General features: G+C 46.6%; 1 protein-coding gene across 1 annotated transcript in view; it reads left to right on the forward strand.

Annotated features, from left to right (window-relative positions):
* Positions 1–26,710, forward strand: part of arhgef39 (Rho guanine nucleotide exchange factor (GEF) 39) — a 136,446-nt gene that overhangs the window by 82,241 nt on the left and 27,495 nt on the right. Inside the window, exon 6 of the mRNA XM_056276732.1 lies at positions 22,935–23,005. Coding sequence (XP_056132707.1) covers positions 22,935–23,005 — 71 coding nt within the window. The remainder of the gene's footprint in view (positions 1–22,934; positions 23,006–26,710) is intronic.

The raw sequence follows: 26,710 nt of genomic DNA on the forward strand, positions 1-26,710 counted from the left end.
ATGTATAAGTTTAAGCCATGTTTACTAACCCATGTTGAAGCCTAACACTGCCTGTTGTCTCTTAATTAGAAATTCAAATCCTCTATGCACACATTTGAAGTAAAATAATTACTAAGATATTTCCCCATCTCTTCTTCCTTACTGACATATGTAAGTACCCAAATGACCCAACATGACTGCTGGGAGACAGCAAGAATAAAAGACTGTTTATCATTTGCATATTACAAAGAAATTAGAAGGCTGCTTCAGCTACAGCTGACGCGTCCCTTAAGTAGGCCAGTGGATGCTTTCTAATGTTGCATTCTTCATTAGAATATCTGAGCTGTTATAAGCATGGTTCAGGTTACGTTATTGTCTCATTATCGTCTCTTTGCTTTGCCGCTAATGAGTAGGACAGGGCAGCTAAACGAGCAAGTTCCCTTTACATTATTTGAAATGTGCCATAATAATGGTCTTTAGAGTGCACTTTTTCTTACAGTCGGCTAAATTAGATTTTCCTCTACGCTCCCTAAGAAGGACACGATTTTCCTCTACCCTCCCTAAGAAGGACAAGGGCATCCATTGCTGATAAAGCCCATAATGTATTTGTTGTTACAAGACAAGACAAGGAGGTAAAAGAAGCATAGTATTTTTTACCCCCCCCCTTTTCTCCCAATTGTGCTTGGCCAATTGCCCTATTTTCTTCTCTTCTTCAACAGAGAAATATCAGTATCTGTTGGCCAATTATAGCCGTTTCAGCTTGTTTTGATGTTAAAGAAGTGGTTTGGAAACTGCCGCTCTTCCATCAAGGCATTATTTTGCTAGTCATATTTTGACTAGTTTTAATAATTTTAGATTTTTTTTTGTTCAACTGGCTTTTACTCTTGGATGCGGACGCTGCTCTGTCTGGTAAAAATGTTGGCTTGATTTATATTGGTCTTCATATGGTTTCATATGCAAATATAGATGTGACCATTAACTACAGTTTCAATGGCCATGTGAACTATTCACAGAGGATTTCGGAATGTTTGCAATCACAGCAAAGTAAGATGGAGACAGATGTCCTCTTACCCCCCCCCCCCCCCCCAGTTCAGGGATGGTCGTTCCCTATCAGGGATATGCACATCCTTATCCCTGAAAGAGTGGCCACTGGCCTGTAGATGGTGTAGACCAGCGGTGGCTAACTGTGTGCCATGGAGAGCCATGTGTATGCAGGTTCTCATTCCAACCCGAATCCACACCAGGTGATTTCACTGATACATTCTTCCTCTTTGATTGAAGGGTTGCTAATCAGTGAAATCACCTTGTGTGGATTCGGGTTGGATTGAGAAGCTGGATACATATGGCTCTCTCCACGGCACATGGTTAGCCACCCCTGGTGTAGACTGTAGAGTCCTGGTCTGACGTGTTAGCTCTCCAGTGTTCCCAAATCCTCTGTGAATAGTACACATGGCCATTGAAACTGTAGTTAATGGTCAAGCCCATATTTGCATATGAAACTGGTCATTGGTTTAGGTCGTTAGGCACTGTATTGTTTATAAGGGTGGGGGTACCTGCAGTCAGGTGAGACTGAAGAGGTCACTTAGATGATGATGAAACGCATCTCTCAATAAATGTATCCAGATGAACTGAGTCAACTCTCTGTGATGTGATCATTACACATAATTTATGCGCAGGCCTATTATGTTTATATTCATTTAGACTTAAATGTGAATTTTATGTTCTTCAGTATTGAAACTCGTCTATTTATGTGTCAATCAAATTATAAGCAAAATCCCACTTGAAGACAAGTGATGGCGCTGTTGTGCACATATGCACATGACAGGACCACTCCACTATTAATTTGATTTGACCAATGAATGAATTGAAAATGAGAGGATTGGTGAATGCCACAGGATATCTTATCTTAAACACTTCTTACACACTGCTTGAGAATAGATTTGTGCATGAGAACAGTGGAATGAAACCCTTTCTCTCCAGATGAATAGTCTTTCTCTCAGGATGAACAGTCATTCTGGGGTTGAGATGAGCAGCTCCCTGTCTACACCCCAAATACAACATATGCACAGGAAGGCTAGGAAGTTGTTTATATGTGAGCAAGGCTAGGAATGACCAGTCTATTGTGGTTTTATTTGATATGCTTTACATAATGCATGCATACAAGCATTCTCCAACACAGCACCTAACCTGTCCCCACTAATGCCACCATGTGGGTTAGTGCAGAAGTGGCAGTAGCAATCAGTCTGTGAGCATTACTAATTGCCTCTCACTGTGGCACCTGCGTGTCTCAGAAAACAAGTCCAGACTGCAGAGTGGGACCCTGTGGGACAGCAGGGGAAGAGAGAGGAGGAGAGATGGAGACAGTGGAAATCAATGTCAATTGTCAATGCATTTCAGGGTCACCTTGACCCTCCAAACTGCAACATAAAGATTTCTGAGGAAACCAATGCTCTCCGTAGCTGCTTCTTTTGAAGGTAATTTAGGATTTGGAGCGAGGCCAGAGAGGGGAGAGGTTAGTTCAATGCACGCAAGGATAATGCTGCCCAAATTGTAGAGTTGTAAGTACACAAATATGATTTTAAAAAATACATCAAGACTGAAGCTTCCAAATGTGATTAGGTTTTTAAGTCACCATGGCAACCCACTCGCCTCCCCTCACCCCTTTGCCATTGGCATAATTTGCTTCTGACCTGTGATTAAAAACATCAGGTTGGAAGCAAAATACCTACATGTTTTTTTTTTATTAAAAACCATTCAGCCCAGTTGAAGCGATCTTGAATATATGAGACCAAGTATGAATTGTTTTCACTCATATGGCAGTAGAACAATATTACAGTCATATAATGAACATGTTGCACAGAATTTTTGCTCTTAGAGCTGTAAATGTAATCCATTTAGATGATCCTAAAATTGCTACCCTGAATAAAATGATCCCCATTTGTCATGAGGAGTAATGACTTGCCTCTTGTTTTTGGTTGCGAGTGGGGCCAGGGTATAAAGGAGCAAGGTCGAGAGGGAATGTGAGAATAAAATGTATTAAAACTCTGTGTCCCCTTGAAAAGTCTTAACCCCGTGCTAGGTTGGTCTTGCCGTCTCAAGAAGTTAAAAGGCCAACTACAGTGTGCCATCAGTGCAAGTGTACCAGGGGAGTCTTTGTGAGTCTAACCACCCCTGTGCATAAACACACTGGTGATGCTACAGAGCTGAGGCTGTGGCATTGTTACTTTGCTAGAATTCCTCCTGTTACGAGTCACGCTGTGCCAGCACTAAGTCAGACCTGCTCCGAAGGAATGGTTGTACTATTCCCAAGGCTCAGCGTTTTCGGTTTTTACCGATTTTCACCGAAAAATACCCAGATTGTTTAAAAGGAGCAGATCGGTTTAAACTGAATTTCACCCGGATTTTATGTTTGCACGGAGCCAAAGGTTGTTCCTGTTCGTGTGAGGTTATGTAACAGTGTCCTCTTGTGGCGAAATTCGGCATTTTGGCTGGCTTTGAAAAATAAAAACTGAAAATGCTGAGCCTTTACTATTCCCAACTGTCTCTTTTCTGAGGAATGAAAGCCTGGCAGGGACAATATGAATGAGAAAGTGTGGGCAGCATGGTTTTGCAGGCAGATATTAAGTACATATGTTGCATGTTGAGAAGGCATTGGAGCTTTTACCATGAAGAACACTGATAATTTTTCTTTTGTGAGATAGAGGGAGGAAACTAAATTTAGCAGCTGCTAAAATTTAACCTGTTTTAACCTTGTAGATTAAGTAGTAGTAGATTAAGTAAGAGAGTTTTCGACTCAAAAAAAATCTCCCTCTCACCCCTTTTCAGGTCTTTCTCAAGCTCAGGTCCTCTACCAGAGGCTTGGGAGTTTGAAGGTTCTGCGCAGTATCTTAGCTGTTCCTAGCACTGCAATCTTCTGGACAGAAACCTCAGAAGTTGTTCCTGGAATCTGCTGGAGCTACTCTCCCAATTTCTTTTGGGGGGGGGGGTGGTAATAGGAGCGGTAATAGCCCCCCCTATTACCACCGTGACTATTGTGGATTTCACCTTCCACATCCAATCTAGTTCTTCCTTCAGTCCTTGGTATTTCTTTAGCTTCTCGTGCTCTTTCTCCCTGATGTTGCTGTGGCTTGGGATTGCTACATCGATCACTACTGCTGTCTTCTGTTCCTTGTTGACCACCACAATGTCTGGTTGGTTAGCCAGAACCTGCGTCGCAGTCTGGAACTTAAGTCCCACAGGATCTTAGCTCTGCAATTCTCAATCACCTTTGGCAGTGACCCCCATTTGGACTTGGGAACTTCCAGTCTGTATTCAGTACAGATGTTCCTGTATACTATCCCACCCCCTTGGTTATGCCTTTCACCCCCGTCCTTTTGCTTATCGTACAGTCTCAGGCTGCTGCACTTTGGGTGGGACCCTCCATGCATTGTGACGGGCTTCTGTATCCTTATGTCTGTGACCTATAGCTCCTCTTTTGGCCAGCTTATTGTTACAGCAGGGTATCTGTCTGTCTGTCTGTATAAATACTGAGCTACTCTCTCTCTCTCTCACACACACACACACACACACACACACACACACACGAGTGCTCCAGCCCTACTTTACTAGATGATATATGTTAAGTACCCCATTGGATGTTATTTTGTTAGATTTTAAACGTAGGCTTTTTCAACAGTGCCCGGGCGGTTCTGTACTGGGGCATTCTGGGGGATTGTCCGGGTCGGGGACTGGAAGCAGATGGCTGAATAAAACACGTTATTAATCGCGACTCCCTTGCCTGTCGTTTATGCACATGACATGGTGTCAGAAGATCTTCGAATCCACTTACCTCAATAATCGGGAACGGAGTTGGTCCGGTGAGACGAGGAATGGCAAAATTTAATCCCCCCGAGGCATTTGATTTCACGCAACCGGCGGCATGGCCGATTTGGATTCAGAGGTTTTCCCGGTTTCGACTAGCAACCAAGCTAAATGCGGAGGATGGTGAGATCCAAGTCAATTCCTTGATATAAGCAATGGGGAAAGATGCAGAAGCTATTTTTAATTCATTTACGTTCGAAGAGGCTTCTGACGCTAACGATTATGATAGGGTGGTCAGTAAGTTCAACGAGCATTTCGTACCATGGAGAAATGTAATCCACGAACGTGCATGTTTTCACCAGCGCTCGCAGAGAGCTGGAGAGACTGTCGAGGCCTTTGTGAGGAGTTTATATGAGTTGGCAAAACACTGCGAGTTCGGGGCATTAAAGGAAGTGCATATTCGTGATAGAGTTGTGATCGGAGTTGCAGATGGAAGATGAGCTCACGCTAGGAAAAGCGGTGCAAATGGCCCGTCAATTCGAACTGGTTAAACAGCAAAATGCGGAGGGAATTATCATAGGATCTCCTATCGACCGGCCTCAGCACCTTGCCCACTCTCCAGCCAGTGTGGGGTGCGAGAGGCTGAACTCTCACACATTCACCTGGGGCAAGCGTGTCCAAGTCTTTAGCCGACCTGTCGTAGTATGCCCTCTGCCGTTGTTGGTTATTTTGTAAATCCTGTTTCACCTGCACAACTTTCGGCTGTAACAGGCTTGCCTTGGTTGGCAGTAGTGTTTTGGTACGGCGACTGAGCAGCCGCTGTGCTGGTGTGGTATCAGTACCCTGTGATGGTGTGTTGCGGTGGTCCAGAAGGGCGAGATAAGGATCCCGTCCAGCAGCCTTGGCTTTGAGCAAGAGTCTTTTTGCTGTCTTAACGGCTGACTCAGCTTTGCCGTTGCTTTGCGGGTAACCTGGTGATGAGGTTTTATGTTGAAATCCCCACAGTCGACTGAACTTCTGGAATTCTTGTGACGAATACTGTGGGCCATTGTCCGAGATTACAATATCTGGGATACCTTGGCGGGCAAAATGAGCTTTCAGCTTCCGTATCACTGTGGTTGACTTGGTATCTGCCAGGTAATCTATTTCCCAAAAATTTGAGAAAAAATCAACAATTATGAGGTAGTCTTTGTTTTCAAACATGAACAGATCCGTGCCCACCTTTGCCCACGGCCTGCTTGGCACATCATGTGACATTAGTGTTTCTTTTTGTTGCTTAATGTCCATTGATCTGCAGATGTCACACTTTGCTATATATGATTTTATTTGGTCGTTCATGCCCTGCCAATAGACACACTCCCTAGCCCTCCGTAGGCATCCTTCCACACCCAGATGTGATGCGTGTAGGCGGCAAGTGATGTCTTTCCTCAATGCATCAGGGATGACAGCGCGCTCACTCCTGAACACTATTCCATCTTGGTGGCTTAACTCCTCTTGGAATGAGAAGTAGGGCTTGATTTCCCTTGGTGTTTTTGACTTATCGTCAGGCCATCCTTGCTGCATCATTTTGATGAGAAGCTGCAGTGTTTCATCCTCTTTTGTGGCAGATCGTATATCATGTAGCCTGTCTGCTGCGATAGGTAAGTGTTGTGCCATGTTGACAGTCTCTAGTTCTGCATCCGGTGCACTCTCAGGTAGATAAGCTCTGCTCAGAGTGTCTGCTAGCAGCATGTCTCTACCTGGCACATATACTACATCTAGATCATACTTTTGTATGCGCAGCATCATTCCCTGCAGCCTTTTGGGTGCACTTAGTAGAGGTTTTCTCACTATTGTTTCCAACGGCTTGTGATCACTTTGCACCGTCACTTTTCGGCCGTATGTGTACTGGTGAAATCTTTCCATGCTAAAAACCATTGCTAAGAACTCCTTTTCTATTTGTGCATACCCACGCTCTGTTTGAGTGAGTGCTCTGCTTGCAAATGCTATTGGCTTACCCATCTGCATGAGCGCTGCGCCTAAGCCTGTGTCTGAAGCGTCACACTGCACTGTGAGTTCCTCATCTGGGTTGTAATATTTCAGTACTGGGACCTTTGCTATAGTCTCTTTCAATTTGAGGAAAGCCTCCTCGTGCTGTGCTGTCCAGTTCCACTCCCTGTTTTTGTGTGTCAAATCTCTCAACACTATGCACTGGTCTGAGAGGTGGGGACAAAACTTGGCTAGATAATTTACCATACCTAGCAGCCTTTGCACTCCTTTCACATCAGTCGGTGCCGGCATCTTCTCAACGGCAAGCACTTTCTCTGGATCCGCCCTGAGTCCATCAGCCGTCAGGCGGTGTCCAATATATGTGGTCTCCTTTTGTCTCAGCTTGAATTTGTCTTTGTTCAGCTTGATGTTCTTTTGTCTGCATCTTTCAAGAAACAGTCTCAGTTTTCCATCATGGTCACGCTCAGCTTCCTCCTGTGTTTCCCCTTGACCTGTGATCAGTACATCGTCAGCTATAATGTACAAGCCCGGTACACCGTCCAACGCTTGTGTGAGCTTTCTCTGAAAGATTTCTGGGGCCGGACTTATCCCCATTGGCATCCTCAGCCACCTGTAATGTCCGAATGGAGTGGCAAATGTTGTTAAATAGCTGGACTCCTCCTCCAGCTGCACATGCCAGAATCCACTCTTGACATCACACACTGTGAACACTTTTGCTTTTGACAAGTCCGGTAAAATGTCCTCAATGGTTGGCAGTGGGAAGTGACTGCGCTTTAGAGCTTTGTTCACAGGCTTGGGATCGATACACACTCTTGGTTTCCCACTTGGTTTCTGTACCACCACCATTGCACTGATCCAATCTGTACTGCATTCCACAGGTGTTATGATCCCTCTTTGCTGTAGGTCCTGTAGCTCGTCCTTCAGTGGTTTCATCATGGCGACTGGGACCCGCCTCTTTGGCAGCTGTACTGGTTTCACTGTGCTGTCCACCTCTATTTTGTATTTTCCCTCGAGGCAGCCATCGCCAATGAACACATCAGCATACTCATCTTTAATTTGTCCCATTATCCACTGTCCTGTTGTTGTTTCTGTTGTGACAATACTGTCTATTGTCATGATGTTTTCATATTGCACTTTTATCAATTTCATGGCCTCACTGGCTCTCCTACCCAGCAGAGGCACTGTACCAGCTGCATTCACCACCTGGAACTCTAAGCGATATAGCTTGTTGTTTCTCGGGTTTCTTATTTTCACTTTACATTTTCCCAGTGGTTTTAATTTGGTTTTATTGTACATTACTAGTACACTCTTCGTGTGTTCTAATTTGGCATCTGGATTCAGCAGGTTAATTGGGATGATATTGCAACTGGCACCACAGTCTATTTGGAATTTGATCATGTCCTTGCCTAGAAGCATGCCAGCATAGAGAAGCTGAGTTTTCTTCATTTTCTCAGTTTCTTTTACACAGGTGATAATATCTTCATATTCATCACTCTCAGATTCAGTTGTTATTTTACTCACATATTTCTTTTTCCTTAGTTCCGGTTTTACTCTGCATTTTGCTGCAAAGTGGTTCTCTCTTCCACACTTTGTGCACTTCTTCCCAAACGCTGGGCACTTTTGTTTACTTTTCTCATGCGTTTTTCCACAATATCTGCACTCCACAGTGTTGCTCGTCTGTTTCCGATACTGTGCTCCTTGCACTGCATGTACCTCTTCCACCATCGATCCCGAGATGGTTTTCACATTGTCCTTTGAGAGCTCAGCGGCTCTGCACAGCTGCAAACATGTGTCCAGTGTCAAGTTTTTCTCTCGGAGCAGTCTTTCTCTTACGATTGTGTTGCTACCTCCACACACAATCCGATCCCGAATGAGCGAGTCTCTCACTGTCCCAAAGTTGCATGTTCTTGCCAACACTCTTAGTTCCATGACATAATGGTCTATATTTTCACTGGTGCCCTGGTTTCTTGTAAAAAAACGATAACGTTCCACAGTCTCGTTAACGCTGGGGTCGCAGTGATCATCAAACTTCTTGATAACGTCATCTAACTTCCATGCATCCTTCGGTGTGTCGCCCAGCAACGTGTCCATAAGTTCCCTGCCGCTCTCCCCGACAAGATAGCTGAACAGTTTCACCCTCTGTTTGTCATCGGCGTCAGCCATGGCTAAATCCACATACAGAGCAAACTCGTCCCTCCAGGCCTTCCATGTCTTCGAAAGGTTGCTTGAGTCCAAACATAACGTTTGCGGTGGTTTTAGCCCATCCATGTCACACGGCAGTCTCACGCTAGCAGCTAATGCTAACATATACTGAACGTTGCTTAGGAACACTAACCGCTCTCCCGCTCCTAGAAACTTTTCCGCACCAAACTTCAAACCGAGTCGTCCGCCGCTGCCACCATGTTAAAGTGTGTTGTTTCCTTCTGCAAATGAGACGTTACAATTTGTTTCAACCCCACTGGGCTATAAACTTTTAATAATAACTTATGCATCATGCTCGGTCTGTTATTCCAGGTGCAACAACCTAAACGACCCCTGTGTAAACAAGGAACTAAACAATGGTTCCTAACAATAGTTCCTATTGTTACACAGTGTGCGGGGAAATTTGTGGCGTGCACGGAGAGACGGGGGAAGATGCACAAAATTGGGATTTTTTTGATAAAAGGGCCAAATGCCAACAATCTATTGAGTCGCAGAGCTGCATGTGAAATGGGCCTAGTTTTTAGAACAGATCAGGTTAGCGAAGAGGTTTTCGGGGACATTGGATTGCTTAATTGTGAACCTGTCATGATTGAGCTTAAGCCCAATATACAGCCTTAAGCCCTCAGCACGCCACGCAGGGTCCCTTTCCCTCTCATGCCAAAGGTGGACGACGAGCTGCAACGCATGCAGTCCTTGGGGATCATCACAGAAGTGACCGAGCCCACAGAGTGGTGCGCACCCATGGTGCCCGTAGTCAAAAAGAACGGCAAGATACGGATCTGTGTGGACCTAAAGCGGTTAAACCAGGCTGTTAAGCGCGAGCGGTTTATGCTTCCCACGCTGGAGGACATTATGCCCAAGTTAGCAGGGGCAGGGGTTTTTACAACGCTAGACGCATCGTCTGGCTTCTGGCAAATTCCACTAGATCTCAGATGTGAAAAACTAACCACTTTCATTACTCCCAGAGGCCGGTTCTGTTTCCAGCGGCTCCCATTCGGCATCACATCGGCACCGGAGATCTTCCAGAGGGAAATGTGCATTCTGCTGAGAGACCACAAGGGCACGGTCGTCGTCATGGATGACATACTCGTGTATGGCAAGGACCAGGACGAGCACGATAGAAACTTGGAGGCGGTACTGCAGACAATCAAAACATCGGGGCTGAAGCTCAACCGGGAGAAATGCCATTTCAGCAGGAGTGAGTTGCAATATTTCGGGCACATCATCAGCAAAGACGGCATCGAACCAGATCCAGGCAAGGTGAAGGCCATCTCAGACATGCAGAGCCCCGAGAATGTCCCTCAGGTGAGACAGTGGCGGGGAATGGTAAATTATCTGGGGAGGTTTCTACCCGAACTGTCATCAATGCTACACCCGGTGAGTGAGCTGCTGAAGAAAGACGCAGAGTGGCAGTGGGGGGAGCCCCAACAGCAAGCCTTCACCAAGGTAAAAGCAATGTTGTCTTCCACTCCTGCCCTGGCATACTATGATGTAGCAAGGCCCACCATTGTGAACGCGGACGCTAGTAGTTACGGGCTGGGGGCAGCACTGTTGCAGGTTCAGGGGGACAAAGTTCAGCCTGTTGCCTTCTGCTCCAGAACTCTCACAGATGCAGAGAAGAGATACTCTCAGTTAGAGAGGGAATGCCTTGCAGGGGTGTGGGCCTGTGAGCGGTTTTCCCGTTATCTGTTAGGCTTAGCTGAGTTTAGCTTACAGACAGACCACAAGCCCCTGGCCCCTCTCATTAATGCATATGATCTGGACAAAGTGCCGCCGAGATGCCAGCGGCTTCTAATTCGTCTAATGCGTTTTAACCCCAGAGCAGTGTATGTTCCGGGTTCACAGCTGGTGGTGGCCGATGCCCTTTCCAGGAACCCACTCCAGGACGGCCGCGGGGCAGACATAGACGGGGATATGCGTGCGCATGTCGAAGCTGTGATCGAAACCAAACCGGTGTTGAGCATGACGCTGGACATGTTAAAGCAGGCCACGCGTCAGGACGACACAATGCAGAGGATGATCGGGTACACCAGAGAGGGATGGCCGAGGCACGTGCCCTTTTATCTGCATGGCTACCATGCTGCAAGAGCATCGCTGTCCGAGGCAGACGGGCTGCTCCTGTACCAAGACAGGATTGTAATTCCCCCCGCGTATCAGGAAGACATCCTACACAGGATTCACGAAGGGCACCAAGGCCTTACAAAGTGTCGTGAAAGAGCCAGGATGGCTGTCTGGTGGCCCAGCATCGGATCGGACATTTACCGGAAAGTTACACAGTGCACATTCTGCCAAATCAATAAGCCCTCACAGTACAAAGAGCCCCTACGTACAACACCACTGCCGCCCGGCCCATGGCACAAGATTGGGGCAGACCTTTGCGAGCAGGATGGAAAAAACTACCTGGTGGTGGTTGATTATTATTCCAGGGACATTGAGATCGCCCAGCTACGGACCACCTCCAGTCTACAGGTGATTGAGCAGCTGAAAGGTATGTTCGTACGATGGGGCGCCCCTGGGGAACTCATTAGTGACAATGCCACACAGTTTACGTCAGCTGAATTTAGGCAGTTTTGTAGGAACTATGATTTCCGCCACACAACCTGCAGCCCCCACTTCCCCCAGGCAAATGGAGCTGCCGAAAGGGCGGTTGGGACGGCCAAAAGAATTTTGCGGCAGCCTGACCCTCACCTAGCGCTGATGTGCTACCGCGCCACACCAATTGCTGCCACAGGTGCGAGCCCCGCACAGCTCATGACCGGCCGCCAGATCCGGACCAACATGCCTGTGCTGGAGAGGAAACTCCAGCCACAGCTCTTTGACCACAAGGAGGTGGAGAAGAATGACAGAAGGGCAAAAGAGGCTTACAAGTTTTTCTTCGACAGGAGACACTCTGCATGTGCCCTAACCGAACTGCACTCAGATGAGAGGGTACGTGTCAAACTAGACGGGCAAAAGGGGTGGAACATGCCTGCAGTCATGGTGAATCCCTCAGGGGAACCACACTCCTACACGGTGCGTACGGAAGACGGGGCTGTCTTCAGACGGAACCGCAGGCACCTGCAATCCGTGCCTGCCCCTGCAACTGTTGCAACCCAACCAGCCAGAGACAGCAATGACTTGCAGCAGGAACAACTCAGCCCACCGGTCGCCACCTCATCGGGCACTCCCACGGAGCCAGACGTGCCAGCAAGGCCCTCTGGGTTCACCATCACCTCCAGTGGCAGAGTTGTAAAACCCCCAAAGCGGTATGATGTTTAGATACTGAGTGAGCAATGGGGCAGAATAATCCCCACACTCAGTCGAAGGGCTGGCCAGTCTACCCCACCCTTCAGGTTAATTTTTGAATTTTGAAGTGCATGTCTTCATTGTTAGCTGGTTATGCTGTTGATTAGCAAATTGCTAGTATGGTATTGCTGTTGCTATGTTTTATAATCTTGCAATGTTATTATTTCCATTGGAACATACATGTTCTTTAAAAGGAGGGAGATGTGATGAGAACTACAGTACCCAGCATGCTGTGTACGTAAGAGGAGGGGCATGCAACTATATTTTTTAGCGCGGTTCTGTACTGGGGCATTCTGGGGGTTTGTCCGTGTCGGGGACCTGAAGCAGATGGCTGAATAAAACACGTTATTAATCGCGACTCCCTTGCCTGTCGTTTATGCACATGACATAGTCCCTGATGGAAAATCCGCCAGCAAACGTTGAAAAACATATCCTAATGCTAAAACGTTAGCGTGTGTTAACGGCCCGGCTCCCCCTGTCTCCCACGGAACAGTGTTGAAAGACACGGCATCGATTAAACGGCGGTTTGCAACATCAACAAGCAGACCATTAGCACACAGAAAATCCGCGCCGATAATAGGAACAGTAATGGCGGCGACTACAAAGTCCCACTCAAAATGGCGCCCGCGGAAACAAACAGTCACCAACCTTGTGCCAAACGTCGCAATGGACGAACCGTTAGCTGCATTCAACTGTGTGCCGCCGCCTTCGGCTGACATGTCTGTGCTATCTGGAGGGAGTAGGCTCTTTTGCGAGCCGGAGTCCACCAGAAACCGTCTTCCTGACATCGAGTCCGTAGTGAAGAGCAGCTCACTACGTCCAACAGCGCCCACAGCTGCTACTGAGCGCTGGCCCTGGAGTTTCCCGGCGCCTCAAACGTGCACGGAGGGACGCAGCGCCTCGCCTTGCCGCCGAACCGCTGGTGGAAGAAACAGAGGCCGCTCCCGCGCCGTCTCCGGACAGTCACTCCAGCCACCACTGCCGGGTCCTCGTCCTCCAACGCCGGCTGCAGAGGCTCCGATGCCACACTCTGCACAGAGAACCGTCTGGTAGCCAGTAGGACCTGATCGGCCTCCTCAGCCAAACCTCGGCAGTCACCAGCGGCCAGACACGGGGAGTTAGCCAAAGCCGCGCGCACATGAGCCAGGAGCTGGTGCAGGAAAACGTGCGGGAAAAGGAACCCACCTTCGTCCGAGCCTAGCAGCGACAGCATATTGTCCATGAGATCCACAGCCGTCCCGTCACCCAAACCGGATAGGGAAAGGATTCTATCTGCCCTCTCTGCGGCAGATAAGCTGTACCTCCGGAGCAGAAGATGTTTGAGGGCAACGTATTTACCGTGTTGCGGAGGGGCGCAACAGCTGCATAGCCCGGCGTGTGGACTGCTGGTCCAGCGCAGCGACGACCAAATAGTATCTGGAGTCGTCCGCGGAGATTCCAGCAGATGGAACAGCGCCTCAACATTCTGGAACCACGAAGCCGGGTCGCTCTGCCAGAACTCTGGGAGCTTCACAGCCGCGGCGAAAACGGCCGGCTGTGAGAGTTGGGCGGCGTGGCCGAAGTGGATTCACACTCTTCTTCTGCTCCAAACGTGTTCAATTCGGGGTCACCAATGTGGCAGGATGAGGAAAAACACAGGAGACTAAGGCGAGTTTGAACTGATGACAGACCTGTTCTATAATCTGCTGCCATCATTTGTTTTGTGCATGTGAAAGCATCGTCTTCACTCCTGATTCATGAATGCATCTTATTCAAGCTGAAAATTAAGATGAATCCTGACTCTTCTGTATTTAGTGGATGGAGTTTGGCTGGCTATTGAATTGGTGTTCGTACACACAATGAGGACAGTACAGTGAAATGACAAGTCCTACAGGCAAAAACAAGTTTTATGGTAGTCCGACTTGTCTTCATGGTAGTAGGACTTTTTAATAAGTTAAGCCTAACTTATAAAAAAAAACAGCTAGGCCACCCCCTCTACCAGAGGGCCTGGGAATGTGAAAATATGCAAAATCAGGGGGGCTAGCCTCAGTCAGGGGAACAGTGTTTCCCTGGGGATAGCCATGTCTCAGTAATCATAAAAAGTCCAGATTATTAAAAACAATAACATCATTAATTATAAAAGACGTATTACCCAGAGAGCTCACATTCAAAAGGCCAAACTTGTTTGGTGTCACAGCAGAATTGACACCAACAGGAGTACAACAAATAGGATGCAAATTGCAGATATTTGCTGCAGATATTCGTTTGTTGTTGTTTCTGCCATTAGATACATCGTGTGGATGAGAGGCATGGTGTCTAATAATAGTCTGTATGATATATTTGTCATCCTTTGGAGTCTATCACCCCAAAAAAAAACTGACCAAATTAGAGTGGTCTTTAACTCCAGTGCTCAATACCAGGGTCTCTCTCTGAATAATGTGTTACGTATCACGAATGAAGACCAGAGGCCAGTGTAGCGACACCCAAAAGGACAGACAGACAACAGAGCACCGGGATAACCCGAAGGGCGATTTAATGCAGGGAAGAAAAACAAACAACACTGCCACGGGGGATAATAACAGGTGAGTCTCAGGTGGGCGTTGTTGAGACGATGTGCGCCTGGCTACCAAAGTCCGAATCCGTAGAGCGAGGGGTTGTCCGAAGAAGTCCTGGTCCGAGATCCAGGAAGTCAAGTCCGAATAGGAGGGGTCCAGGTAGAGAGACACGGAGTGAGATCGCTGAAGAGGTCCGGGGGAAAACGTGAAGGTCGCTGGGGGCGAGGAGCGAGGGAGACGCGTGGGGCCGTGGAAGTCGTGGAGGGAGAGTCCTGGGAGGGAAAAAGGAGGGACACGAATATAGACACTGGGAATAAACGGAATAGCAAGAGGGCAAGGAACGCTGGAGGGCTTGCCAGAGCTTTACCGCAGGATTCAGTACGTCGAAGCACGGAGAGACGTTCTGGGGGGCTTCTTGTAGAGGGCTGCCTGATTACCGCAGGTGTGCCTGATGGATGATGGCAAACACCTGGTGCAGCGCAGCACTCGTCTCCTCAGAGCGCGAGCCGAGCGCTCAGATGTTTCCGGGACGTCCGAGCTGGGGGAGTGGCTTGAACGTGCCGGGGAGGCAGCTCGGGGCGGTGTGACCACAACATAATGTTTTCTTAAATGGACATGATTTAAACAACAGCCTGCTGGATGTGTTGATTCGTTTCAGAAAGAAGCCTGTGGCTGTAACTGCTGATATACAGCAGATGTTCCACTGTTTCACAGTGAGAGGACCATGGGACTATGCAAGGTTTGTGTGGTTCCGCAACAGCGATCTCGACAAGGCATGAAACACCGGATAAAAGTCCATGTTTTTGGGAATAGCCCTTCACCAGCAGTCGCCATCTATGAACTTCGGTGAGCTGTGAGGGAAGGTGAGCCTGCATATGGAACTGACACTTACCACTTTGTGGAGTGAGACTTTTATGTAGATGATGGCCTTGGGTCGTTCCCTACTGCTTCAGGGGCTGTTAATCTACTTCGAAAAACACAGGTGTCACTGGCAGAATCAAAGCTAAGGCTCCACAAAATCATATCAAACAGCCCTTCCAGTGTTGGTAGCATTTCCACCGGAAGATCATGCCAAAGGTGTGAAAAATCTCGATCTGGGTGTTGCAGCCATGCTCATTCAGCATAATCTTTGCCTGATTTGGGAAATAGCCACAGACACATTTACCTTCCAAGTTATCAAACAGCAGCAAATCATTCACTCGGCAAGGCATCCTCTCAGCAGTGAACAATTTGTTATGATCCCCTTACGTAGCCTTGTAGCTCCCGTCACTGTCCAAGGGAGGTTCCTGCTCAGAGAGCTCTCCAAGGAAGGTGACAACTGGGATTTGCCACTTCCGAGAAAAAAGTGGAAGGAGTGGGAAACATGGAGAGACTCGCTGCAGGAGCTACAAAAACATCACATTCACAGAACATACAGCTCAAAATCAACTTTTGAAAGCAAAACACACTGAACTGTGTTTTCTCAGACGCCTCTACCAAGGCCAGTGGGGCGGTAGCTTACCTCAGGGCCATCTATGAAGATGGACAGTGTGACGTTGGCTTTGTTCTGGGGAAAGCAAAGCTGAATCCTCCAGACGAACCCATTATACCAAGACTCGAACTTTGTGCAGCTGTTAGCTGTAGAGATGTCAGACATCATCTTGTGCGAAAGTGATGTATATCCAGATGCTGTTAAGTTCTATTGCGGCACCTCTCACCTCATCTCATCAACCGCATCTCCGGGGTCGGGTCACGGTGACAGCAAGCTAAGACGGGTACTCCAGACGTCCCTCTCCCCAGCAACGCCCTCCAGCTTCTCCTAGGGTATCCCAAGGTATTCCCATGCCATATTGGACATATAGTCCCTTCAGTGAGTTCTGGGTCTACCCCTGGGCCCCCCCCCCCCAGTTGGACACGCCCGAAAAACCTCCAAAGGAAGGCGCCCAGGAGGCATCCTAATCAGATGACCGAACCACCTCAACTGGCTCCTTTCAACTCAAAGGAGCAGCGGCTCTACTCCAAGCTCCCTCCGGATGCCTGAGCTCCTCACCCTATCTGTAAAACTGAGCCCAGCCACCCTTTGGAGGAAACTAATTTCAGCCGCTTGTATCTGTGATCTCACCCTTTCGGTCTCTACCCAAAGCTAATGGCCATAGGTGAGGGTTGGAATGAAGATTGACTGGTAAACTGAGAGCTTTGCCATCCAGCTCAACTTCCTCTTCACCGTAATGGTCCGGAACAACCTCCGCGTTATTGCTGATGCTTCACCAATCTTCCTGTCAGTCTCCTGCTCCATCCTACCCTCACTCATGAAGAAGACCCTAAGTGGAAGAGGTAGAGTCTGAAGACTTAGGGGAAGCCCCACCCTGGCACAGGTCTATGAGGTAGTTAAGTAGCTCCTCGGTGGCAAGGCGCCGGGTGTGCTGAGATGCTGAGGGCTCTGGACATTGTTGGACTATCTTGGCTAACACGCCTCTTCAATGTCGCGTAGAGGTCGGGGGCAATACTTTTGGAGTGGCAGACTGGTTTGGTGGTTCCCATATTTTTAAAAAAAGGGGTGGCCAGAGGGTGTCCTCCAATTATCAGCCCACCACACTACTCAGTCTCCCCGGGAAAGTCTACTCTAGGGTGCTGGAAAGGAGGCTCCGACTGATTGTCGAACCTCGGATCCAGTAGAAACAATGCAGATTCCGTCCTGGCCGTGGAACAACAGACCAGCTCTTTACCTTTGCGGAAGTGCTGAGGGAGGCATGGGAGTTTGACCAGCCATTCTACGTGTGTTTTGTGGACTTGGAGAAGGCTTACGATCGTGTACCCTGGGCACTGCGGTACTATAGGGTACCGGGGCGGTTGCTACAAGCCATCCGGTCCTTGTATAACCAAAGTGAGAGCTGTGTCCGTATTCTCGGCACAAAGTCAAACATATTTTCAGTGAGTGCTGGACTCCGCCAAGGCTGTCCCTTGTCTCCGATTCTCTTTGTGATAGTCATGGACAGGAACTCAAGGCGCAGCCAAGGTGAAGAGTGTGTCCATTTTGTTAACCTCAGAATTGCATCTCTGCTCTTTGCAGATGATGTGGTTTTGTTTGTTTCATTAGAACGTGACCTCCAGGATGCAGTGGGGCGGTTTGAAGCTGAGTGAAATGGCCGGGATGAGAGTCAGCACCCCCAAGTCTGAGGTCATGGTTCACTACCGGAAAATAGTGGATTGCTTCCTCCGAGTTGTTGCCTGAAGTGAAGGAATTCAAGTATCTTGGGGTCTTGTTCATGTGGTATGTCCTGATTTTTTATTATAACCTAGGTGTCCCACCTACCCATTATATAACATCAGAGCCCTCTTTTCCACTTCTTCCATATAAAAGTTGGCCACTAAAAGTGCAAATGAGGAACCCATAGCATACCCATGCTTCTGCCTATAGTACTTCCCCCTATATGTGAAGTATGTGGACTGAAGACAGCTTCATGAGCAGACACACTTGGTCAGTGTTAAGGGTGAGCTATTGCTAAGGGTGCGGTCGTCCTGTAATTTCATATGGACCTTATCCACTGCTTCATCAACAGGAATGCATGTGAAGAGAGACATAACATCATAAGAGACCATTGTTTCATCCACCTCCATAATGATGTCCCTCACCTTATCCACAAAGTCCATAGTGTTCTGAGTGTGATGTTCATTACTGCCTACCAACGGGTTAAGAATAGGTGCCAGATACTTAAGAGATGTTATATCACACTAACAGTTAGCCGTAATGGCACATCCTGTTTATGTATCGCAGGTAAACCACACAGACTAACCCTAACCCTAACCCTGGGTATAATCTCTGGTACAAAATTCTGTCAACGGCTTTGTCCTGTTCTAATAGCTTCAGAAAATTGATGACCTTTTACTTGTTACCACTGCCTGGACCTCGTTTCACGGGCTCATAAGTATTTATGTTGCTAAGTAACGTTATAACTTTCTCATGATAGTCTGTCTGGTTTAATGACACAGTGCATCTGCATTTGTCCGCCAGGAGGATGAGGATATTATTGTCCTTGCTGAAAGTCGTGACTGCATTTCTCTTGTCTCTGCTGATGTTGGACAGTGGAGGCTTCGCATTGATGAGGCAGGATCAAACTTATGTCCGCAGTTGTTCCGCTTTTGGGTCCGTGATATTTTTACGGATCGCCAATTCCGTGGCTGTGATCAGTTCCACTAGTGTGATTTGCCTCGGTGTGATAGCAAAATTCAGCTCCTTAAGTAAGGATATCTTTCTCCGCCTGGGGTGAGGTGTCTGTCGAAGAGATTCTTCACCCATGTGTCCACATCATTAGCGTGTGTCTGACGTCTGTCTCTCTGCCTGCCATTGAGGCCGCCTTCCGTTGTCTACCAAAGTCTCTAGCTTGCAGCAAGTAGGTCAAACTTTTGCCGCCTAGTTTTCAACTTTCCATGTTGAGTTACACTGTTGGAGTGCAGGAATGAGGAGACGAGCCTTCTCCGTGAACTCAATCACATGTTGGAAAGTGTTCTCATCTAGATGCGACGTAGGTCTCTGTTGGATCTGCTCCTCTTTGGCTTTCAAAGCGTCGATCATAAGATTAGTTTGTCTCACATGTTTGTTCAACAGCTGGCTCCGTGCCTTCTGGAGGATCTTTGTTCGATGGCTCTTTTTTGTTGTTGATATTTTCCTTTTTTTTTCACCCCAATTCTACCTGGCCAATTACCCCACTGTCTGAGCCGTCCCGGTCGCTGCTGCACCCTCTCTGCCGATCCAGGGAGGTCTGCAGATGATCACATGCGTCCTCCGATACATGTGGAGTTGCCAGCCACTTTTTTTCACCTGACAGTGAGGAGTTTCACCAGGGGGATGTAGCGCTTGGGGGGATCATGCTATTCCCCCCAGTCCCCCCCCCCCAAACAGGCACCCCTACCAACCAGAGGAGGCGCTAGTGCAGCGACCAGGACACATACCCATATTCGGCTTCCCACCCACAGACATTGCCAATTGTGTCTGTAGGGACGCCCGACCAACCCGGAGGTAACATGGGGATTCGAACTGGCGATCCCCATGTTGGTAGGCAACAGAATAGACCTATACTACCCAGATGCCCAGCTTGGTGGCTCTTGACTGAAGATTTTGTTTGCAGGCTCTTAGGTGTAATCCCGCTCTGTCTGCACCTGAGGCTGATTCTCAGGTGGTTCCTGTTGTCTGCCATCTTATGCGCCGTTTGCTTGTACTCACATACAAGTTTAAGACAATCCTCACCGAAATGAGTGAAAATGTCTTAATGCATGCAGGTAAGGAAATACCAGAAAGTTGAATCAGTTCATCTGGTCACAATGTTTATTGGGAGAATCATTTCATCACTCATCTAAGGGACTTTTTCAATCTCAAATGTCTGCAGGTATCGCCACCCTTATAAATAGCAAAGTTGCATAATGACCGAACCAACGATTGGTTTCATATGCAAATTGACGTACAACTTGCTTGTATTTCCTTAACTGGATTATCGAGCATGCATGAAGACATGGAGGTCAAACGCAAAGACTGGTCTTGAATTATATTTGTCTACTAAGCTCATCCTCTTTTCTGTTATTTGTTTTCTGAAGAGCTCCTTCCTAAGTGGTCTGGAATCTTAATTTACTCAACTGTAATAGAGTAATAGTAAAGACAGTGTAATAGTATTAAATTTGTTCCCTGCCATACAGTTAGAGGACGTGTTTATCTGTTGGCAAATCTGGTAGATTTGCCAACTACTGGACCTTTGCCTGAACACTACATATTTCCAATTCAGGGGCCAGTTTTACAGACAAAACACTGCTGTGCAATGGGCTCACCAGCATCTCCCATTGTGGCCAACTTATATATGGAAGAGGTAGAACACAGGGCCCTGAACTCCTTCAGAGGAACACCTCTGAAGGAGGTGGTTCACCTGGTTCAGATATGTGGATGACGCATGGGTCAAAATCCAAACACAAGAGGTGCAAGCATTTACCAAACACATCAACTCAGTGGACAAGAACATTAAGTTCACAAGGGAAGACATAAAGAACAACAGTTTGCCTTTCTTGGACTGTGATGTCCACATTGGGGAAGACAGGAGCCTCCACATTGGGGTTTACAGGAAACCTACACACACAGACCAATATCTACTTTTCAACTCACACCACCCTCTGGAACACAAACTGAGCGTCATCAGAACTCTGCAACACAGAGCTGACAATGTGTCCAGCAGCACTCAGGCCCAACGAGAAGAACACAAACACCTGAGGGGAGCTTTAAAAACCTGCGGCTACCCCAGTTAGACCTTTGTGAAAACTGCAACACGGTCCAGAAAGACCAACCGGGTGAGCGATGAGGAGAAGAGGAACAGAAGGAATAGCACAGTCATCCCGTATGCTTCTGGGGTCTCCGAGAAACTCAGGAGAATTTTCAGCAAACACCGCATCCCGGTATACTTCAAACCCAGCAACACACTCTGACAAAGACTGGTTCATCCCAAAGACCGTGTACCACACACCCGGAAAAGCAGTGTGGTGTATGCCGTACAATGCAATGAGGATTGTACTGACCTATACATAGGAGAAACCAAACAACCACTACACAAACGGATGGCCCAACACAGAAGACCAAACTCCTCAGGACAAGAGTCAGCAGTCTATCTACACATAAAGGAGAAGACACACTCCTTTGAGGACAGCAACGTACACATTTTGGACAGGGAAGATAGATGGTTTGAAAGAGGGGTGAAGGAAGCCATCTATGCGAAACTGGAAAAACCCTCCCTCAACAGAGGAGGAGGTCTGCAACACCACCTATCTCCCACTTACAATGCCGTCCTTTCATCATACCCAGGAGACTCAAGAAGCCTAGCATCCAAGAACAACAGTCGGTCACTAACGGCTCCAACAACTCATGACCACTGAATGGAGCACTAACGATGTTGAAACTAACACCCCGAATGACCGTCGCTGCTTAACATCGGATCACAAAGAGCCACGCATATCAATACCTCTAATAACGACGGGCGTTGCTAAACATCGGAACACAAAGAGCCATGGACATCAATAGCTCTGATGACAACTCCAAAGAGGATAGATATCTGAGTTTCATCACCAGCCAGTCAGACTATCTTGGTCTAGTCAGAAAGGCACGAACTGATGAAGCCTCTTGGATGAGAGGCGAAACGTCTTCACGGATATATACCAAGTCCAGTTGCACTTGATTCAATTCCTTTGACCTGGATGAATGAGAACATTCACAGACAGGTGTTTATCTACCTCTACGACTACTACTACTTTCAGCTGCTCCCGTTAGCTGCTCCCGCCACAGCGGATCATCCGTTTCCATCTCTTCCTGTCCTCTACATCTTCCTCTGTCACACCAGCCACCTGCATGTTCTCCCTCACCACATCCATAAACCTCCTCTTTGGCTTCCCTCTTCTCCTCTTCCCTGGCAGCTCCATATTCAGCATCATTCTCCCAATATTCCCAGCATCTCTCCTCTACACATGTCTAAACCATCTCAATCTTGTCTCTCTTGCTTTGTCTCCAAACCGTCCAACCTGAGCTTTCCCTCTAATATACTCCTTCCTAATCCTGTCCTCCTTCATCAGTCCAAATGAAAATCTTATCATCTTCAACTCTGCCACCTCCAGCTCCACCTCCTGTCTTCATCAGTGCCACCGTCTCCAAACCATATAACATAGCTGGTCTCACGACCATCTTGTAAACCTTCCCTGGTGCCCTTTTGTCTTTAGAGGAGGTGTTTATGATGCTCCTTGTTAGAATGTTCAATATTAACATCATTTCATTGTCAGCATCAGTTGGGAGTTTAGATGAAACTGAATAAAATATAAACGTGTCCTTTTTTTGATGTTTTACTTACAATTTAGGATGTCTCTAAATTGTATGTTAGCCTTTTTAAGTGCATTGTAGCCTATAAGATAGTTTTTAGTATCACAATTATTTATTTGGTGGAAGCTTGCAAGGAGTTGGCTGCTTAACACATATCATTGTTTGTGGCTTGGCTGCATGAATATTGTTAGATTCATTTAACAATGTCCATCTAACTCACTTTCACCAAATTTGACAACTTTTGATACATTTATTGCAATTCTTCCTGTTCCATTCTGTTATGACAGTGAATGTATTATTTATATTTCTTATGTTCTTTGTTTTCTCAGATACCAGCGTTTCCTCGAGTACCTGACAGAGAACACAAGTCCATCAGAGCCAGAGTTTCAACAACATGCAAGTAAGTGTCTTGCACATATTGTGCCAAGCTCAGTAACTGCTTGCTAAAGCTAGCTACATCTTCAGTTATTTTATTATCAAGAGATCTATGTAAAGCTGCAGAGGCATATTTACTACGTGTCAGGTCAGCGTCATCATCCCTTTACATTTTTCAGAATTGTTTAAATGTGTCAGCCGCTGAGGCCTAACAAGGAAACACGTGTACGTTGTGTTGCTAGCTGGAGGGACTTTTGGCTCATAAATATTTGATCTTTGCATCTGACAGGTAATTTCTACCATATGAAACTCAAAGAAACTTGAACAGCACAGTGGAAAAGGACAAAAATCGATAACATTTGCACTAAACCAGCCCAGCTGTGTCACTGTGAAGACAGCCCTCACTGTCTCCGTTTGAGAAACAAAGACATGTCTCTCATCACTCGTGTGTTCTTGTCACAGCAATGCTTTGACTGCCAGAGGAGTGAAAGGATTATGCAAAGCTTAATTTGAGTCTAAGTTCTAGTTTGATGTGGATTTTGACATAATTAATTTGGACCGGATCAGAGGATATTAAGCCAGAACAATATTAATAAATAAAATCTTCAACATCAACACAAATTCCGATAATGACTAATTTCAGTCATCAAATAAACAATCTGACTCAAGTGCAAATGTACACAAGGAATTATTTATGTGTATCAATTAAAATCTCATCGGTTGCATGCTGCTTTTGCTTACAAATTAAAACAGCCCCTGACTCTAAGATGAAGGTACAAATCTAAATGTGCTTCTCCATCGCCTCCTCCTTATCTCATTAGAGATCCTTTTTTATACTCCTCAGCTTTTTACAGAAGGAGTGGTGGTGGGCTGGGGGTAAGAAAACTGTCTGTAGTCAGCTTGGTTATATTGTAAAGGGAATTATTTTAAAGAAATTCCAGTCAAATCACATCGTATCTGATTAAGCAAACAAGCTACTACTTTTCTTTTGTTGTGTTGCACTGTTATGGTTTGGTTTAGTTCGCGCTGCTCTCCCCCCAACCTTTGTTTCTTTTGCAATACATTTGGGGTAGAATGGCATACATTTAATTGCAGTTGTGTTGCTTCAACAGTTTTCCTCAGCCCGTGCTAATATAGCCTGCTTGTGTCTAACATTAGTGCCTGCAACAACTCATGACCCACGCGTCTCATCTCCATGCGAGTGCTCGCCCACTCTCTTCAGATGTTTAAAGGCAAAGTTAACACAGTCCTGGTTCCATGGTCAGATAGTGTCTAAATACACTGGATAGATGGAATAAAGAGCTTTAAGAAGTGCAGGAATGCAATGGGCTAGATGTATTATTAATGCATCGGCCCATGCCAAGCCTAAAAATGCTTTAATAAGGAGTTGTTTTTTATAAGAGAGGAAATAGAACATTCCAAACATGTACAGTAAATAAGGTCTACACATATTTGCTGTGACCGCTTTAGTGTTGAGGAGCCGCCATAATGATCAAGTTCAGAGATGGAGTCCAGCGTTTCCTTTGGAATGACAGGTTTGCTGTGGGGGCAAATGTGTGTGCGTGTGTGGGGGGGTGAAATTGGAATTGAGTACATTTACTCAAGTACTGTACTTAAGTAAAATTTGAGGTACTTATACTTTACTTGAGTTTTTCTAAGAGTCTAGACTCCACTACATTTCAGAGCGAAATTTTGTACTTTTTACTTCACTACATTTATCTGACAGCTTTAGTTACTAGTTACTTTACATATTGAGATTGAGATTGTTTAACCCAGAAATCTGTAGATTTTCACTGTAGACACTGTGCAGTTGAGTATGGTGGGGGGCTCCTCCTGAAGTCCACTGTCATCTCCACTGTTTTGAGCGTGTTCAACTCCAGGTTATTATGGCCTCACCAGAGGGCCAGCTGATCAACCTCTCGTCTATATGCAGACTTGTCACCATCCCGGATAAGGCCAGTGGGCGGCACGGTGGCCCAGTGGTTAGCGCTGTCGCCTCACAGCAAGATCATCTTGGGTTTGAACCCTGGGCTAGTCCAACCTTGGGGGTCATCCCAGGCCGTCCTCTGTGTGGAGTTTGCATGTTCTCCCCGTGTCTACAGTGGGTTTTCTCTAGGTGCTCCGGTTTCCCCCACCATCAAAAGAAACATGCATGTTAGGGTTTATACTCCTGTCTGTGCCCCTGACCAAGTCAATGGGAAAAGAACTGGAGTTGGTCCCCGGGTGCAGCATCAAGGCGGCAGCCCACTGCTCCTAGCTACACAGATCACAGCTAGGATGGGTTAATTTGCAGCAACAGAATTTTCTCAAGGGGATGAATAAAGGAAACTTAAAAAATTATGGTTGTGTTGATGTAAAACAGAGATGTAACCCTGTCTTTCAGGCGGTGAGCCCCAGTAAGTTCTCTGCGTTGTGTTAGATGAAGTGTACCAGCGCCAGGAAGACAGACAGGGAACACGACTCCCGGTAGCGGTTGAGACGGAACATATTGCTCTCACTTATTTGCTTAAAAACACCAAACAAAACTAATCAGTTTCCAAAGCAGTTATTGGCCGATGAATGAAATTAAAAATAAAATAAACTTCAGCTGCCTCTATCAAGAAAAAGTTACTTATTAGCCAGCCACAAAACAACTTTTAGCCTTTTTAGCGATGCCCAGATAAGCTAGCTCACCCCTACTAACACAATTAGCGATTAGCAAAAACATCTTTTCAACATTAAATTTACAAAAATGATTCCATCCAGCACACAATCACACTTGGAACAGGTGTGCTGCACAAGGTTATTACACAGACAGTGTTATAACCTTGTTATAAGTGTTATAACCTTGTTTAAATGGTTTCAGTCATACAGTGCTCAGGGAACCTCCTTACCTTAAAAACACCAAACAAACTAATCTACGGTGTCTGCGGAGGACCAAAAAAAAAAAGATTAGCGGGGAGAGCATACATCCCTGGGGGGTGCCAGTGCTGATTGTCCAGGTGCTGGGTTTGATTTCCCCCAGCCTCACCAGCTGCCTCCTGTCTGTCAGGAAGTTTTTAATCTACTGGCAGATGGGGGCTGGTACAGTCGGCCGGGTGAGTGTGGAGTGGAGGATATCTGGGATGACGGTGTTGAACGCTGAGCTGAAGTCCACAAACAGGACCCTTGCGTATGTCCCTGGGGAGTCGAGGTGTTGGAAGATGAAATGCAATCCCATGTTGACTGCATCCTCCGCTGACCTGTTTGCTCGGTAGGCAAACTGCTGGGGGTTGAGCAGCGGACCTGTCATTTCCTTCAGGTGGGCCAACACCAGTCTCTCGAAGGATTTGGAATGCTAAAGGCTACTATTTACTACTATACTACATTACTACTATACTATTTAGGCCTACCTGCACATTAATGCTGTGGAAAGACTTCCTATTCATTTACGGAGCTGTGATAAGAATATGAGTGATATCTCTGCAGCTAATAACACCTGGAAAGTCTAAAATGTGTCAAACTAACGGAATAGTGTTCCCAAGTCTCAAAGCTTCATACTAAATGAATAAATTATTGCTTAGACTGATACCTGCAATTTTGTGGAATTCTTCTTTGATGAGTCTGTGACTTGGGGAACACATTGCAATACATTACATTGCAGTCATTTAGCCGACGCTTTTATCCAAAGCAACTTACAATAAGTGCACCATTTAACATAGGAAATCAGGAGAACTACTAGTCATCAGAGGTCATAAGTGTATCTAAACAA

The sequence above is a fragment of the Lampris incognitus genome, chromosome 3 (assembly GCF_029633865.1).
Source record: "Lampris incognitus isolate fLamInc1 chromosome 3, fLamInc1.hap2, whole genome shotgun sequence".
NCBI lineage: Eukaryota > Metazoa > Chordata > Actinopteri > Lampriformes > Lampridae > Lampris > Lampris incognitus.